The 18,471-nt window shown below is 35.8% G+C and overlaps 2 protein-coding genes across 4 annotated transcripts; one reads left to right on the plus strand and one right to left on the minus strand.

Annotated features, from left to right (window-relative positions):
• Window positions 1–8,083: 8,083 nt before the first annotated feature.
• Window positions 8,084–17,228, minus strand: LOC130809327 (pentatricopeptide repeat-containing protein At3g51320-like). 3 transcript variants are annotated; one of them, XM_057675051.1, is made up of 2 exons: window positions 14,529–17,228; window positions 8,084–9,971 (listed from the first exon to the last, which is right to left on the minus strand). In XM_057675051.1, exon 1 carries the CDS (start codon window positions 16,971–16,973, stop codon window positions 15,249–15,251), a length of 1,725 nt encoding a protein of 574 aa, XP_057531034.1. In that variant the 5' UTR covers window positions 16,974–17,228; the 3' UTR covers window positions 8,084–9,971; window positions 14,529–15,248. The 3 variants fall into 3 exon arrangements, with proteins under 3 accessions (XP_057531034.1, XP_057531036.1, XP_057531035.1); XM_057675053.1 differs by lacking the exon at window positions 8,084–9,971 and having other exon boundaries at window positions 14,379–14,695; window positions 14,994–17,228; XM_057675052.1 differs by lacking the exon at window positions 8,084–9,971 and having other exon boundaries at window positions 14,379–14,791; window positions 14,994–17,228.
• On the plus strand, window positions 10,354–13,414 carry LOC130809328 (SKP1-like protein 1B). The gene is made up of 2 exons (XM_057675054.1): window positions 10,354–10,886; window positions 12,845–13,414. The coding sequence occupies exons 1-2, from the start codon at window positions 10,584–10,586 to the stop codon at window positions 13,016–13,018; spliced, it is 477 nt and encodes a 158-aa protein (XP_057531037.1). The 5' UTR covers window positions 10,354–10,583; the 3' UTR covers window positions 13,019–13,414.
• Window positions 17,229–18,471: the final 1,243 nt, after the last annotated feature.

Below are 18,471 nucleotides of genomic sequence, written 5' to 3' on the forward strand. Positions count from 1 at the left end.
CTTGGTCCTTTCCCGCCAACTAAGGGACAGAGAAAGTTCATTATTGTGGCAATGGATTATTTCTCCAAGTATGTGGAAATAGAAGCACCCAGTACCATTACAGATAAGCAAGTATGCCAGTTCATATGGCACAACATCATAACAAGGTATGGGATTCCCAACATCATTATCACGGACAATGGACGACAATTCATCAGTAAGAATACCGTCGAATATTGTGACAAATTCAATATTCAAATCCAGTTCAATTCTGTGTCTCATCCACAAACTAATGGCCAAGTAGAATCAGCTGATAAGGAAATTTTGAACGGCATCAAAAAGAAAATAGAAGGGGCAAAAGGCACTTGGGATGAAGAATTGCCAGGCATCCTATGGGCCAGTCGTACAACAATAAAATATGCAACAAGTCATACTCCTTTTTTCTTGGTCTATGGTTCTGAAGTAGTTCTACCCGTAGAAATTGGCATACCCTCAACTAGGGTGACCTATTATTCACATGAAGAGAATGAAAAAGAAAAGAGAATAAACTTGGATTTGATACTAGAGACTAGTGGAAATGCTCTCCTAAGATCAATAGCTCACAAACAATGGCTAACTCGTAATTTCAATCGCCATGTCAAAATAAGACATCTTTAAATTGGGGATTTTGTTCTCCGCAAAATCGAAGCCACGGGAAAAACAACAGAAAAAGGCAAGCTTGGGGCCAATTGGGACGATCCATTCAGAATTATCCGCATCATCAAACCAGGGACATTTGAGTTAGAAGATATGGCAGGAAAGAAACTACAACACCCATGTAATGGAGATCATTTGAAAAAATACATCATTTAACAAGATCTGCAAGGGGCCACATAAGAGGAGTTCATCACAAAGTATCAAGCTTCTCATCGTGCATCGTTGTCATAGGAGTTCATCACAAATTATCAAGCATCATAGATTCAGTATTTTAATCATCATCAGTTTTCGTTAAGTTGTCAGTAAAGACTCATTTATTTTAGTCTTAAAGACTCATTTATTTTAGTCTTCGTTTTCTAATCAGATTTCATCTGTTTTTTGTCAAGTCTTTCAAATAAGTCTTCGTTTATTTATTTTAGAATATCCGATGCTTTCATTGATTGCAAATCTTGTTAAATTCAGCATTTTCTATCAAGTTAGTCATTATCAGTTATGTCTACAAGTCGGACTCTTCATAAAAAGTCCTATGTTAAAAAAATGTTTCAATATGAATCATTCAATGGTTCAGTCGCAATATAGAAAAGTCGGACTCCTTATGAGAGTCCAATAGCATGAAAATTCAAAATATTCAAAAGTTTCAATATGAATCGTTTAATGGTTTGGTCGCAATATGGAAAAGTCGGACTCCTTGTGAGAGTCCAATCATAAAAATTTAGTGTTCGTAAGTTTCAATATGAATATTTCAAAAACAAACTATCAAATGACTAACCAACAAATTTAACAAGCAAAATAAGTTATCAGATGACGATATAAACTAGTCAAAGACAAGGCATCACAGCCGAATCAGTACATATTTACAAAGAGTTTAAATTGACCACATCCAAAAATTAAGCTCACACATTGGCCGAATAAGTTTTAAGTACAAATCAAGAATCAAACCTATAAATCATTCAAAAGATCATCAACATCAGCATTGGGTTCAAGAAGCTGCTTCTTAGATGGTCTGACAACCCCTTCCTCCGAACTTGGAGTAAAGCTCACATAATCCTCAATATTGAAAGGCTCAGTTTCAATCTCCTTCAAATCCTTGGACAAAGACTGGAGGTTCTTAGTCTCATCTATAAGCAGGTTGGAGAAATCTAAGCACATACTCTCCAGCTTTGACAACATCAATTTTTCCTGAAAATCGGGAATGGAAAGAGGAAAGACAATAAGTTCTTCTAGATCAAGGCACAGAGCCTTCTGTTCAGCATCTTCGCTCACTTTTTGCAGCCACTCTGCCTTTTCCTTTGCGTTCCAAGTCGGGTCGACTAAGATCGCGGATTCTTGCTCTATTACGGTGGCCAGGTTAGTCATCGCCTCATCCCCCTTATCTTTGGCGATTTGATGAAAAGCGTCAAAATCCACGCCTAATTCAGCTGCGGCCAAGCGATACCTTTCGTCGCTGATAAGGGAACTAACATTCATCATTTCAACAGTCAATTCCCCTAAGAAACTTGATGCTTCTGGTTCATCCGAGGTCATTCAGTCCCTAGCTATCCTAGCTCCTCTTTCAAATCGCAGCTTATAAACCTTAGCTGTGTCTAGCAAGACCTTATACTTCTCGAAATCTTGAGAGACTTACTTGCTGAGAAACCGATTTTGATGAACTTAAAATTAAATATTTAATTCTCTTAACAAATTCAAATTTTGTAGAAAATCATAAAACCAAATCACCCTTTTGAATCAAGACATATATACAAACATAATCCCTCAATCAAATTAAATTTTGCTAAAGGATTTATAAACTCTTGGATGACTACATTACTTGATCCATACCATTTAAATTTCTTCTAACAAATTGAAATTTAGTTAGAGAAATGTAGATCATAAAAGAAATTTATTTAAATATCAATATAAACTTAATTCTTATAACAAATTTAAACTTTGCTAAAGAATATAAATCAAGAAAGTTTTTTTTTTTTAATTAAAAGAAACATAACTTAATCCTTTTAACAAACTAAAGTTTATTAAAGGATTATTAGTGAAAATTATAAAAAAAGTACTCAATCCTCCTAAAAGTCATAGGATATCATCATACATAAAATATAATTCATCTTAGAAATCTTATATATAAATCTATAATTCACAATTCAACTAAACTTACCCCTTTGATCAAAAGATTTGATGGAACAACAAAATTTTTCTTACTCACTTTAATTTGAAAGATGTGAGATTATGAGGCTAAAAGGTTCTTAAGTAGAATCCACTTAATTGTGTCCTTAATACACAATTATAAGAGGAGTTACAAACTCCTTGCCTCCCTCACATAACCGGCCACCCCCTCCTAATTCCCTCTAATTAATTTTTTTTATTTATTTTTAATTATGTATTTATTCTTTTTATTTTATTATAATATATATTTTTTAAAAAAAAAGTAAAGAAACACTATGTGATAACATCGTACGCGATAAAGCGCGTTGCCGTTTGTTACATTTTAACTCATTTTATTTCTTATACTTGTCTATGTAAATAATGTAACTTCATAATAATTATTATTAATTTTTTTTAGTTTATTAATTTATATTGATAAACTTAAAACTCAGTAAAAGAAAATACGGGGTGTTACAAACTACCCCTCTTAAAAGAAGTTACGCCCTCGTAACTTAAATGAAAACACACCAGTATAAAACACCACACGAGACAACACATACTTAAAAGACAAAACTGCAAGCCAAAGTGGTTTATCATCACTCGCGCGAAATTTCTATCGCCCTCTACCCCCCCCCCTTAAGAAGTTATGTCCCCGTAACGCGACTAACCTGAAAGAGGTGAGGGTACTTTTCCCGCATAGAGTCTTCAGTTTCCCATGTAGCCGTTTCACGCTCGTGATTTGACCACAGGACTTTTACCATAGATATATCCTTCCGTCGTGTACTACGGACCTTTGTGTCCATGATTCGAACCGGTTGTTCAGAATAAGACAAGGATGTATCTAATTCTAAAGGTTCGGGATCTAAGATATGAGAAGCTGCGGCATGATACCGCTTTAACTGAGACACATGAAATACATCATGTACCTTTTCTAAGGGATTCGGAAGGGCTAATCGATACGCCACTTTACCCACACGTTCCAAAATTTCATATGGTCCTTTGAATCGAGGGCTCAACTTTCCACGAGCACCAAAACGTACTACTTCGCGCATGGGTGATACGTGAAGTAACACCCATTCTCCCACGGTGAACTCTTCTGGTCGTCGCTTCAAATTAGCATAAGACTTTTGACGATCTTGTGCCGCTTTCAAGCGACCCCTTATCAACTTCACTTTCTCAGTCATCTGGAATAGCGAATCAGGTCCCAAAGTCACAGCTTCGGTGAAATCATCCCAATAAACCGGACTACGACAACGACGTCCATACAAAGCCTCGAATGGAGCCATCTGTATAGATGCCTGATAACTGTTGTTCTAAGAAAATTCAACCAGATCCAAGTGTTCATCCCACGACCCTTGCCATTCCATGGCAATAGCGTGCAACATATTTTCTAATATTTGATTCGTTCTTTCCGTCTGCCCATCCGTCTGCAGATGAAATGACGTACTATAAAACAACGTAGTACCCATTGCCTATTGCAAGGTCTGCCAAAATTGTGACAGATATCGTGTATCTCTATCAGACACATAGTACGGGGCACACCGTGAAATCGCATGACATACTTAATGTAAGCTCGAGCCAATTGTTCCATCTTCCAACCACAGTTCCTAGGAATGAAACGTGTTGATTTAGTCAAACGATCAACTATGACACATAATGCATCATTACCTGCCTTCGTTCGGGGTAAACTCACAACAAAATCCATAGAGATATCATCCCACTTCCACACCGGTATCTCCAGAGGTTGTAGTAAACCTCCTGGTCTTTTATGCTAACTTTTGAACTTCTGACAGGTCAAACAGCGCAAGACATATTCTGCAATATCTTTCTTCATTTCAAACCACCAAAACATTAACTTAAGATCTTGATACATCTTGTCACCGCCCGGATGGATTGAAAATTTCGTACAACGCGCTTCATCCAAGATACATTCCTTCAAAGATTCCTCCCCCGCCGGCAAACACCAACGACCATTGAACCTCAAGCTTCCATCTTCATGAACAAAGAATCCCTCTGCTTTTCCTTCGCGAGCCTGTTCCTTTAAATTCAACAATTTCGGGTCTTTATCCTAGGAATTCAAAATTTCTTCAAAGAACGAAGGTCGAATAGCCAAAGCATTCAGACATCCCTGTAATTCACCTTTACGCTCTACTTCCAAGTTCAATCTAGCAAATCCCGATGCAACTCTCCAACTCCGTCCAAGGAAGACAGCGAGTGATTAGACTTCCTACTCAATGCATCGGCTACCAAGTTCGCTAGTCCTTCATGATACATGAACTCCAGGTCATAATCTATCACCAACTCTAACCACCGACGTTGTCGCATGTTTAAGTCGGGCTGAGTATAGAGATACTTCAACCCGAATTCACACTTTAACAATTTTGCGTACAACTTGTTTTCTCATAGGGTTTGCAAGAGTAATCGTAGATGTTTCTCATGTTCATCCCGGTCCTTCGAATAGACCAATATGTCGTCAATAAAGACAACCACGAACTTATCCAAGTACGCACTAAACACTTGGTTCATCAAACACATGAATGCAGCTGGAGCATTTGTCAACCCAAAAGGCATCACGGTGAATTCATAATGTCCATAACGTATTCTAAAATATTTTTTATGTATATCCCCTTCAGCTATTCTTAGCTGGTGATAACCCGATCTTAACTCAATTTTTGAAAAGATCCCGGCTCTTCTCAACTGATCAAATAAATAGTCTATCCGGGGAAACATGTATTTATTCTTAACGGTTACCTTGTTTAACTCCCTGTAGTCAATGCATAACCTCAAACTACCATATTTCTTCCTCACAAACAGAACTGGAGCGCCCCAAGGTGAAACACTAGGTCGGATATAACCCTTTTTTAATATGATCCCTATTTGAAAACATGATCCCGGTTCACATAGCGGACTCTAAAGAAACATCTTCTCTAGGATCATCAACGTTCCATCGATAAAGGAATATGAATAAACAGAAATAAAACATACGATGGTAGCAAACCTACGAAGAATCCTATCTTACATCTCGAGAGCCTATTGGCCTCCAAATAGAGTTAAGTAGAAATAACAAAACGAGAACGAAACCGAACTAAAATTTTGTTACATAATTGAAATTGCTACTACTCATTATTTTATTACATAAGAAAACGTTGTCTTGATGATATCGGGTCCTAGGTTGAGTCCTCACTCCAGCCCCCACCTGCAATCAACCTGCTAGTCGTCGTATGACAGCAAGTAGCAAGTTCCAAAGAACAATTCCAATACACGTCAGAGACTGCATACAATTGTCAAACAGGTTGAATACAAGCAATGTGTTCATCCTAACATGCAAAGGCTCCAATACATTCATTACTAGATAATCCCAACTCGTAACGTAGCCCGTCCTATTCGGGTCGTTCAAGTAAAAATCCAATCCTTTTGGAGCAATACACTTGGGAGAGTTAATCCCAAGGCAACCACCGACCTAAGACGTTGCCCGTCCTGTGCGGGTCGTCAAAGGTAAAGTATGCATACCCCCATGGTGACCGTAATGATCCAAAACTGTCATGGAAACAATAATTGTAATAATCCAAACCAAAACGTTAACCCATTTGGGTAACAAACACATAAATCCTCAACTTCCAAGTTAACTTCCTTCAAATTATTTGAGATGTCTAATCCTTATGTGATTTACAATGTCTCGATTAGAAATGAAACAACACTACTTGCACAACCACATAAACAGTATGGTCTAAGCATGTACCTTTAAGCGCTACAAACAAACAATGTTCAAGCACGACAGAAATTTCACCCTCTTATGATTCGAGGTCCTAAATAACACACACACAAAACGATCACGTATTAGAACGTGTTTACACATTTAATCCACTCCATACTACTAAGATATTACTAAGACTTGATAATTTTAAATGTTTTCATCCAATTACCAATAGTTCCAAGTAGAATCCACTTAATTGGGTCCTTAATACAGAATTATAAGAGGAGTTACAAACTCCTCGCCTCCCTCACATAACTGGCCAACCCCCTCCTAATTCCCTCTAATTAATTTATTATTATTATTATTATTAATTATGTATTTATTCTTTTTATTTTATTATTATATATATTTTTTAAAAGTAAAGAAACACTAAGTGATAACATCATACGCGATAAAGCACGTTACCGTTTGTTACATTTTAACTCATTTTATTTTTCATACTTGTCTATGTATATAATGTAACTTAATAATAGTTATTATTAATTTTTTTATTTTTTTTTAGTTTATTGATAAATAATATGTAACTTAATTTATATTGATAAACTTAAAACTCGGTAAAAAAAATATGGGGTGTTACATAGTCAAAGTCTCATCCTTAGCCGGGGCATCCATGTCAACCATAGTTAGAATAAAATAGTATGTGAAATTTGTGTAAAATAAAAAATTAATTTCATAAACAAATTCAAGATTTCGATGAACAAATTCAAAATCGTGATAAACAAATTCAAGAACAAGAGGAACAATTTGAAGAAATTCAAAAAAATTCGAGGAAATTTGAATACTTTTTTGAAGATCTTGAAGATTTGTCAGAAAACTTTAAAGATCTGTCAGAAAACTTTGAAGATCTTGAAAGATTGTCAAAAAGTTTGAAGGTTGGTTGAAGATTGTGAGAGCGTGTCTCTCTCCTTTCTCTCACTAGAATCGATTCTTAGAAAAAGAGGAAAATATGAAGGAAAGTTAGGTGAGAGGAACAATTCCAAAATTTTTCTATTTATTGTGATAATAAATGCTCAACTACCCAATTCACTATCCATCTATGAAAACGTCCAGTCCGAGAAGACGATAAGTCAGACTCTTTAGTTACCCTTAGATTTGGGGAAGACGTTCCAGTCCGAGAAGACGATATGTCGGACTCTTTAGTTACCTTATGATTTGAAAAGAGTTTTTTTTTCTAAGCCTAAGCATCCATATCTGCAATCTTGGTATTTTCGTAGGGTCGACAAGTTGGACTCTAAAATAGGCTAAAACAATGAAACAAATTTTTTCTAAGTGTTCAATCATTGGAATATCCTTCCGACCGCCACATCAAAAAGTCGGAATCTTAAATTGATTCCGAAAATTAAGAAATCAAGGAAAATTCCAAGTAATGAAGGTTGCTCATCTTTTTAGTGTGACTTATGGACATGATGAATTATCAGAAGATCCATAAAACCAAAGTAGAGATTGGTTCCTTAATTGTTAGCCGACGCATCGACAAGTCTGAATTGCATGTGAGTGTCGTGGCAAAGAAGGGTCAAAAGGTTCACCGTGCCATCACTTGACCGGGACATCGATAAGTCGGACTCTCAAGTCAGGTTAGATATTTTGAAAATAAAACTAAGTATTTCATAGTGGCCGAGTTATCGGTTAGTTTGTAGCCGCGACAACAAAGATTCGCATTCTAGTAATAATCCATGTCACCATATTGCCAAGTCACTTATTATAGTGGGGACATACTGAACAAAAGTCGTACTATCATTTGGGGACATGTCCGTATCATCGATAAGTCGGACTCCTCAAAGATCTCAAAGTGAACGTAAAATATTCTAAGTATTGAAGAAACTCTTATCTTAGTTTATCCGCTTCCTCGATTAGTCGGACCCTCTATTAAGCCAAGAATCTAAGAAAATTTCTAAGTATGGATGGAAATAGTGGGGGGGCTTGTTGATGCCGCAGCATTATTTCGTCATACAAAAGAACTGAAAAGTATTGGTGGCTTAATGTCCTAGAAGATATTACTCTAACTGTATGGGCATTCCGTGACATAGAAGAGTCGAACTCCCATATTGAGTCCCTTAGAAAATAAAGGTCAATGTATACTCCAAAGAAGCCTCATCATCCTTTTAAGCCGCGTCATCACTTGCTCAAGTGATGTCATTCAAGCATGAGTCATGTAACTTTATCCCTGACATTATGAACTTATACACGAAAATAAAGTATATTTTGTCTGTGAAGTAGACAAGTCGGACTCGACATATGATGGTCAAATTTCTGAAAATTTTTCAAAGTTATGAGGAATTCCGTGATGTTAGTATTTTAAAAGGTGGAGTGGAAAGCACACTTCACGAAGTCGCAGCTGTCTTGGATGACTATATCACTCTTGTTACAACTCCGAAGTCGCGGAATCAAGTCTCCGTGTCTTTAATTCTCCATTTTTGCCGTTAAGTTTTATACACGTTACTTATGAAGTTCAGACCCCCAACCAGCCGCGGATCCAATTCCCTTACTTACCTTTTACTTGGCCTTAGTGATTTTCATATAACTATTTTTATGTCATAACTTTTTCGTTAAAACTCGAAATTCAACATATGAACAGCCAATTCGAAGCTTATGAGCCCAATGATTATATTTCATCAGAAGATTCATCAAAATGTGATTCAGCTGATCTCCATGAGCATCTTAATGAGCTCTTAGTCGAGACCGATGATTTTTGCTTGACTTAGTAAACATTGTTTCCGCATAAAGAAAGATGTTTCATTTCGTTAGGGCTCTCCTTTCAACATCATCCTTCATGCGTGGGGCTAAATGTTATGGTAACATTTAAATTTATTTAATTAATTGTTTGTTAATCATAATTTTACCTTTATATCCTTTGACTTTATGTTGACCTTGACTCCTAATCAAGGGGCTTTTATGAACTTTTCAACTGTCTTGCTTGGTCACCAAGTAAGTAACTTCCATGACCCTAAAATAACTACACATTACTTAAACTACTCATGATAACCTACCACTACCCTCCATCACACCCATTATGTCTTCCTTTCTCCTGGGATAACTTACTTTTTAACTCTTATAAATAGAGGCTGTCAGCATCCTTTACCTCCCAGGTTCATGAATTCCCTACCAAAACTCTACCCAAATCTCTACACATGATCAATACACCTAAACACAATCATTCAACATCTTAATATATACCACCTTGCATTTAAATTCATATCGTTTATTTATTGATCTCATCACCTATCTGACTTGAGCATTGGAGGGGTTTTTCGGAAGATCACCCCCGGGCAAGACTAACGTGTTGTGTTGCAGGACTTTAGGTTGCGTCTGTGGAAGAATTACATTACACTTTCAGTTCGTTGACCGTTAACTTCGATAACGCTTCCACTTCAGGTATTTCAAGTTTCTCTCGCACTTCTTCGTTTCATTACTGAAACAAGATGAAAAAACGAAATAGATGAAAATGGTGTAGAAGCCATGTAATAGAAGAAATTAGATGAAAAAACGAAATAGATGAAAAAAATTAAAATGGTGGAGAGGCCATGGTTGAGGGATGAAGAGACCATGACTAGGTAGCAAAATTAGATGAAGAAATTAAAGAGAGGAAAAAGATAATCGATAGATCCATATTATGAAACCTAAAATATCTTTAAAAGCAAATACAACTTGAAATTGAAACCTTTAAAAGATAAATTAATATTTAAATTTTTAAAAAACAAAGTTCATAACTTTAAAATGGAATTTTACGATTAAGTAATTATATATACTTGTTTTATAATAATCCAACATGGTTTTCACATGGAAATTCTCAATCGAAGAGGGGGAGTGTAAAAATCAGTAAATTTTTCTCTAACCCAATATAAAGAAGACACGTGTAAACTTCACGATCAATCCCGATTCTAGACTTCTCTCTTTCATTGTCACTCCATCTACAAATGAACCACACACACAAAAATCCCAAAACAAAGTCATTTCTCTTGATTTCAGCTAAAGCTTCAGCTTCAGCTTCAACCACTTTCTCTCTCCTAGGGTTAAACCATCAATGGCTTCGAGTAGAAAAATCTTGCTCAAAAGTTCAGATGGAGAGACTTTTGAAGTGGACGAAGTAGTTGCTCTGGAATCGCAAACGATTAAGCATATGGTTGAAGATGATTGTGCTGATAATGTTATTCCTTTGCCTAATGTTACTAGCAAAATCCTTGCCAAAGTTATTGAGTATTGTAAGAAACATGTTGATTCTCCTAAATCGTCGGAAAATAATGATCGTCAAGTTGATGATGAGCTTAAGACTTGGGATGCTGATTTCGTCAAAGTTGATCAGGCTACTCTCTTCGATCTTATCCTTGTATGATTTCTTTCTCTTGCCTTGATTTTTTTACGTATTTTATTTATTTATTATTTTTATTTTTTTTATTTTTTTGCGTTTGTGGTTGTTATGTTTCTGTTTGAAAGTATTGCCAAATCAGGCTTTGAATTTATCGATTTTGAAAGTTTTAGATTAGTTTTAATTGTGTGAAATTCTGGAAAGGAGAAATTATTACATTTTTTTGTGCTTTTGTGTGTGCCCATTTTGCTTTTAGTTTCTTCATTTCTGTAAGCATTTAAAGTACATTACCGTCTACTCTCCTGTTGTGTCGAACTTTGTATACAAGATTAAATTATCAATAATTACCCAATAATATTAATTTTTGGGGAATATATGGCCAAAACTCGTAAAAAGAAATTTTTTAAATAACTTTAAAATTAATATTCACACCCAAATTTGATATCAGAAAATTTGAATCAAGCATATCATCAAGTTGTGAAAGGCTGCCGACTCTGAATTTACAAGGTCCATAGCGAAATATTAATTATAGGGCTTACAAAATATACTATTGTAAATCCCTAACTATTTCAAAGCATTATTTTTCTAATATTTTTGAATGGGCCCGACCCCTCTTTGCCCTTATAGAGCCGGCCCAAAGTAAAGTACACTCCCACATTGGATTAAGAGCGTCCAAATCAAAATCAAAGGTACCAGACAAATCTTTAATATTATCATGATTCAACCGCAATTCAGAATATGATCATCAAAAATAATTTGTGGGTTCATAAAAAACAGCGTTTCTGCTCAAATAAAAAGATGGGTTTATATGTGAGGAAGAATGGTGAAAAATAAACTAATGTAATCTTGCAAAAGAGTAAAAGAAAGGTTGATTGACATATAAGTTTGATGAACTACGTCTCTTATTACCAATTGGTTTTAGAATGAAATCTCATTAGATTGGTGTGGAGTCTAACTTTTCTCTTGTGTGACGCCTGTAGCAAATTATTTTATCAGTATCTAAGTTGTGTTTTAGGAGATAAACTATGTGATATTAAGTGTGCAGGATTAGGATTTTGTTTTTGAAGTTGTGTAGTTGCTGCTAGAAAAGCTACATGTTGATGCGATCCAAAATTGGATGTCCTTTACTTTTGCTTAATTTTTTTGCATTATTGGATGTCCTCCGCAAATAACTGATTTACAAAGTTGAGTGATTTACCTACCCCTCCATTGCTAATGCTTTGGGACAAAATGGAAAAGAAAATGGTGATTTGATTGGCTTTTACATTTTTCAGTGATATTGTTCTTCTCTAGGAGTTGAAACTTAGTGAACTACTATCTCCTCTTGGCGTGTGCAAAGTTTTCATTCCCCCTTATAAGTAGCATATATGATTAGAACCTTAAGGATTTATATTGAATTTCGGGTGCCTTGAGTCCATAAGTCTCATGGTTCAGCATAGAAAAATACTAGGAAATATACCCAACAAAAGTGGGTGCTAAAAAGTGGGTTAGAAGAAGAGATAAAAAATCAGTTTGGGCTATGAGAAAGAAAGAAAAATCAAGTCGACTTTTCCTAATGACCACAGGAAAGACGACTCGGCTTCAGCCACTGGAATGCTACTCGCATTTGTTCGGTTTGTTATTTGCTTTTTCCTCTTTTTGTGGCTCGATTATATGTACGTGAATTGAGTTATGAACTATAAACAACCCAAATTCATTTTAATTGTAATCCTAATCTCTCTAAATCTCTTTTCTCCAAGCTACAAATATTATCGGATAGTGTTTTTTAGTAGTGTGGTATTCTGATTTTTAGTTTTTAAGACCTTTTTTCTTTTCTCCAATTTAATGATACCTGTTAGGTTATAACAAGATTATTTATGTTGATTTTTATCTTTTTGTTATCTTTCTTTTTTCGTTTTTCTTATTTAACAAACCCTGTTAGGCATATTAAGATAGTTCGTTTAAGTTGTCATTGAACACACTCCTGTAACTTATTTCAGGCTGCCAACTACCTGAATATTAAGAGCTTGCTGGACTTAACTTGCCAAACTGTGGCTGACATGATCAAGGGCAAGACACCAGAGGAGATAAGAAAGACATTCAACATCAAGAATGACTTCACTCCAGAGGAAGAGGAGGAAGTTCGCAGGGAGAACCAGTGGGCCTTTGAATAATATCCAATCTGTAGAAGAAAATAAAGAATCTAATTGATTTATTTGGGAATGGAAGCGAGTGTATTTTAGCTCTTCTTGAACATGATGATGGTGTTGTTTCTTGTAGTAATATTTATCCTAAGTCTTGTTGAATATTAGATTCTTTAACTATTCTGTCTTGGGTTACTTCTTCAATGGTGGGACGAGGATGGAGTTGTAGATATTATTAGTACCATTTTCAGAGGGTGACTGTTGGTGGGTGCTAGCTACAATGCTGGGTTCCTCATCTCATCTTCCATCTTGTGTTCCTTGTAATTTATATGCAAATCACTCGTTTTTTGAATAAGCTTATCTTTGTACTTTATCTAATCGTTATTACTCGTGAATTTTATTCTTAAAGAAGTATTTTTCGTTTGATTTGTGATGCAGAAGCGTGATTTTGTATGTGTATGATTGAAAATAAGTTTGTCTGAAGCAGTCTTGTTAATACTTGGGTACAGCTTATGGGATGAGTCGGCCCTGCTGATTATTAACTAGTATGAATTATTTGTAACTTCAAATACTTAAGCTAATACGTCACAATGCGTCTCGTATGCGGCCGTCTTAATATTAGGACGCCGCAGATGAGACAGTCCACTACAACCACAAACTGCTTAAAAGCGCTTATATGTTGCTAAAAATCTGTGACATATAGCTTAAATTTGAACACATATAGCTTAAACTTGAAGACATATAGCTTAAAAACATATATAGTTTAAAATTAATCACATAAAACTTAAAATTGACCACATATTACTTTTTATTGACCTCTTCAATGCTTCTTTAATTAAACTAGAATCTATTAATGGGAAAATTATATAGTAATAAATATCATTTACACTTTAATAATGATCATATTTGCCGTAAGAATGTACACATAGATGATAAATTGAAACATATAATGTAAACTTACATCTACAAAACCAATCGCATATAGCTTAAAACCAATCACATATATATTAATGCCAGTCATATACAGATTAGACTCTGTATTAATGAAACGGTCCTAAACAAGAATTTGTGAATAAGTCGGAGATTGGTGTGTGAGATTTGTGACGAAATAGAGAAAAGTTTGATGTTGTCAGCTTACCAAATAGTTGCACAAAAAAGAATTGAGTTTGTCTCACTTTAAGAGCAAATGCCACTTTTCTTTCCTCACTTTACCGTATAATAAAAAACGTAGTTGGAAAAACTAATATTTTATGCATAAGCTTTCACTGCAAGTAATAAACCATCTTTATTATGGAGTAATCTCTATCCTTTTTATTTGGCTACATTTTAATTTAATTAATTTAGATTTTGGTAACAGGATAGTGAAGGATCAAGCAAAAAGGCAAGCGGATGAGTGAAAAATTTGTTAATTGAGAGAAGTAATTCACTAGTGACAAAATAAAGTTATCCACTTAAAGAATGACAAAGAATTGTAGCAAACTCTAAGAAGGAACAAAGTAAAATGTAGTCAAAAATTTAAAGGAATAAAGGGAATACAAACCAGCCCAATCATGGATTTTGAGGATCACTGTGTTGTTTGGCTTTAAATACAGGTTCTGTGATTGGATTTAACTAGGCGAAGCTGGCGGCATCTTCGTGGCCATGATCCTGCAACTTTTCTTCCAGCCAGATGAATCTGTGAGATTGCCTACTCGCCTTTCCCAACATCTAGATCAAGCAATACATATTGGTACAAGTACAACCTCAGCGGAATAGCAGATCAGACGATAATTTTTGGTACAAGTACAAACTCAGATGACTGTGCTGTTCATGTTCAAAATTATAAAAATGTGTCATAAAAGATGAGACAATGAATGATATCAAGTAAAACTTGACATTCAACAAATCTGATGATTTTATTCCACAACTTTTTTTGGTTGTAAAGGATTACTAGAAATTGTATGTCATGTTACAAAAAGGTAGCAACACAAAATGGAGGCTTGATTTTGTGAGGAAGGTTTATGACCTTAAAAGCGCTATCCCATTGCTCGGCGTGCTTCAACTTCCCTTTCGTACTGAACATAATGTCATCAAGTCCTCAAGCATGAACTCCAGCTTCCGTGGTTCAGTGTTCAGACCAACACCAACGTCATATACGCTATTCACCCATTCACCACTAATACACATGATCAATAGACAGTACAACCACATTCTATGGCCCTCAATCAGATATTTATCTGGAAAATTGAATGATAAATGCACCTCAAAACTAACTCTGATCTCAAGTCTTGGGCATTGATAATGGCCCCATCTGACCATCCAAGTAGTCGAATTCCTCAGTTAAGTTATCCAACATTTTCACTATCTCCGGCTCATGCCATGTCTCATCTCGTAATCTAAAATTGTGAACAACTTCTATCAAGTCTATAAGACTACAACCATGCAGTTTTAAAGGTACTCTTTGCTTCATCAGCTCCTTTACATTAGCAGCGTCTGCCCACTTACCAGCAGCAGCATAAATATTCAAAAGAAATGCATAACACATTGTATTTTGTGGCTCTATTTCAATCAATGCCTTCGCAACTTGTTCTGCAATAGATGAATCACCTTGATACCTGCATGAACCAAGCAAATTTCCCCACAACAATGATTCCAAGGGCTTATCAACAACAAATTCCTTTATGTTCCGAATTGTTTCCAGCGCTTCTTGCACTAGCCCTTTGCTGGCCAGTAGGTTTGCCATGCACCAAAAATGCGCAAAATTCGGTTTTATGTTAAACAAGTTCATCATGTCACAAAAATAGGTTTTCCCTTCTTCCAACAGCCCTGCTCGTGTACAGGCGCATAGAACACCTATGTAGGTGATTTCATCAGGCAGCATTCCATGCTTACTACCTAAATGTGCATACCCATGATCACGAGCTTTATCTACTTCCATCCAAACTATCATATTTTCAAACAATATAAGTCCGTCTTTAGCATTACCATGAAGACAATGCCCTAAGATCATTGAATTCCAGCACACCAAATTCCTCTCTACAAGACAATCAAAAATCCTACGAGCCACTGCTACCTTAAGGCATTTATTATACATATCAATAAGCGCAGACTTCATTATCAAGCTCAAATTCCACAACCTTCTTATAAGAAAACCATGAACAGATGCCCCTTCTCTTCGTCTAGCCGATCTCCCACAAGCTGTAATTACATTAACCATAGTTATATCATTCCCAATCAATCTACCCCTGATCATTTCTCTGAAAAGCTTCAACACCCACCCAGGCTTATACCCTTCTAAATACCCAGTCATCATGGCATTCCAAGATACAATATTTCTCTCAGGCATTACATCGAACATTTTATGTGCATTTCTCAAATCACCAACTTTTACATACCCACTAAGGATTGAATTCCATGTTACCAAATCTCTCTCAAGCATACCTTCAAACACCTTCAACGCAACCTCAATGACCCCACAGCAAGCATACATATGAATCAAAGAATTTTGTATTTGCATCACACCATCAAAACCATTCTTAATTACTTGACCATGACACATCTCACCTAATCTATAATCACCTACTTTAGCACAACAACCAATTAATGGAGGAAAAGTAAAAGAATTCGGGAAAACCTCAGATTTCAACATCTCAAAATAAAATGTTACACCTTTAGATGGAAAGCAACTATTAGAAAAGGCTTTAATGAGAGTATTATAACACACTAAATCAGGGAAATCAATGCGATCGAAAACCCACAAAATTGAACGCAAATCACCAAATTGAGAAGAAAGTCTAAGTAACTTGCATCCAAAAAATGGGATTTTTAGACGACCAGAAATTATTAACTGCGCATTAACTTGTTTGAATTGAGTTTTCTTCAAGTATTGAGAATTTAGGCATGTTAAAATTTGATGAGAAATAGGAAGATTATAAATGGAAGTATAGTTACGTTGAAATGGAGCGAAAATGAGGCAAGAAATGCCTCGAATTAAAGCTTTTGCCATTCATCTGAAACTGGGTGTTGGGTTTCTACATTGGAATTTTTTGCCGCCATTAAAGCTCATATCTTAGTTTTTTCGCTCATTAAAAACCATGAGCACTGAAGTCTCTTTACCAATGAGAACTGCATTTCTTAATCCTTACTTCATTTTGTTTGTTGACCATATGAATTATAATGAAAATTAGGGTTTTTCCTTTCTTTGTTTTAGAGACTATGGATGATTGGTGAAGGATGAGATTTTTTCCAAGCTTGATTATGAATACTTCTATATTATAAATCGATCTTAGTTAATTGCTTAACTTAGAAATTTTTCCAGAGTAATTACAAGTATTCATTATTTAAATTTTAAGTATACAAGATTGGTCATGAGATTTGATGTCATAATGATATTGTAAACTCACTTAGGGCATGTTTGGTTGGCTCATTTTTAATGGTATGGAATGGTATCGCAATCATTCCAATGTTTGGTTAGGCCTTTTTACATTGGGATGTCATACCCTCTGGATTCTCATCCCATTCCAATCCTTTAGAATCTCATACCCTCCTATCCCCCTAAGTTTCAAACTCCATTCCATCCCATATTTAAACCCTAATTTCAGAAAAGTGATGAGAGAGAAAAAATAGCAGCCACCTTCCTCCTCCAACAATAGTGAAAGCTGAACGGACTCCAACTTCACCGGCTGACTTCCTCCCCGGCGGCGGCTCTCTTCTCCGGTACGGCTATCATCTCTGCCGCCTGATTTTGCTGTACAGAGAGAAGGGAAAACGAAAGGACCGGTTGAATCAACGAGAAGATGATGAATCTTGCTTGAAGGCACTCGAAATTTCAGAAGAAGGAGGAAAGTGGTGAAGGTGTTGATGGAGCTGCTGATTGCTCGAAGAAGGAGGAAGGGAAAAGGAAATGGGTTTTTTATGTTAAATTTTAGGGCATTGATATTGCAAATTCATTAACAACAAAATATTTTCTCCGTTTTTTCTTTAACTACTTGTCAGGCCCCGTTCCAAATATGGTTTAAATATTTAAATAATATATACTACCTTCTATTCAGCCGTAACCAAAGAGGAGGTTAGTAACAAATTGAATGTGTGGAGGAAAACTTTAAAAGGTAAAGGTTTGCGCATCAGCCGTACGAAAACTGAGTATTTGTGATGTGACTTTAGTGGAACATCACGGGTAGGTGAAACAGAGGTGTCCATCGATGATACAGTAGTTTAGAGTACAACCAAGTACAAATATTTGGATCGATCATTCAAAGGGATGGGGAGATTGACGAGATATAAAGCATCGTATACAGGCGGGTTGGCTTAAGTGGCGAGCAGCCACCGCAGTGTTATGGGATAGGAAATTCCCAAGCAAGTTAAAAAGAAATTCTACCGAATGGCAATCAGACCTGCTTTGCTATATGGGACCGAATGTTGGCCTGTAAAGAAGATTTTCGAACATAAAGTGAAAGTTACAGAAATGCGTATGCTGAGGTGGATATGTGGGCACACTTTGATGG

This window comes from Amaranthus tricolor, chromosome 3 (genome assembly GCF_026212465.1).
Source record: "Amaranthus tricolor cultivar Red isolate AtriRed21 chromosome 3, ASM2621246v1, whole genome shotgun sequence".
Lineage (NCBI taxonomy): Eukaryota > Viridiplantae > Streptophyta > Magnoliopsida > Caryophyllales > Amaranthaceae > Amaranthus > Amaranthus tricolor.

Excerpts from the sequence above, each read along its gene's own strand:
- LOC130809328 (XM_057675054.1), top strand. The coding sequence starts at position 10,584 with ATGGCTTCGAGTAGAAAAATCTTGCTCAAAAGTTCAGATGGAGAGACT. Across the intron at positions 10,887-12,844 it reads CTCTCTTCGATCTTATCCTT|GCTGCCAACTACCTGAATAT; the intron begins GTATGATTTCTT and ends AACTTATTTCAG.
- LOC130809327 (XM_057675051.1), bottom strand. The coding sequence starts at position 16,973 with ATGGCAAAAGCTTTAATTCGAGGCATTTCTTGCCTCATTTTCGCTCCA.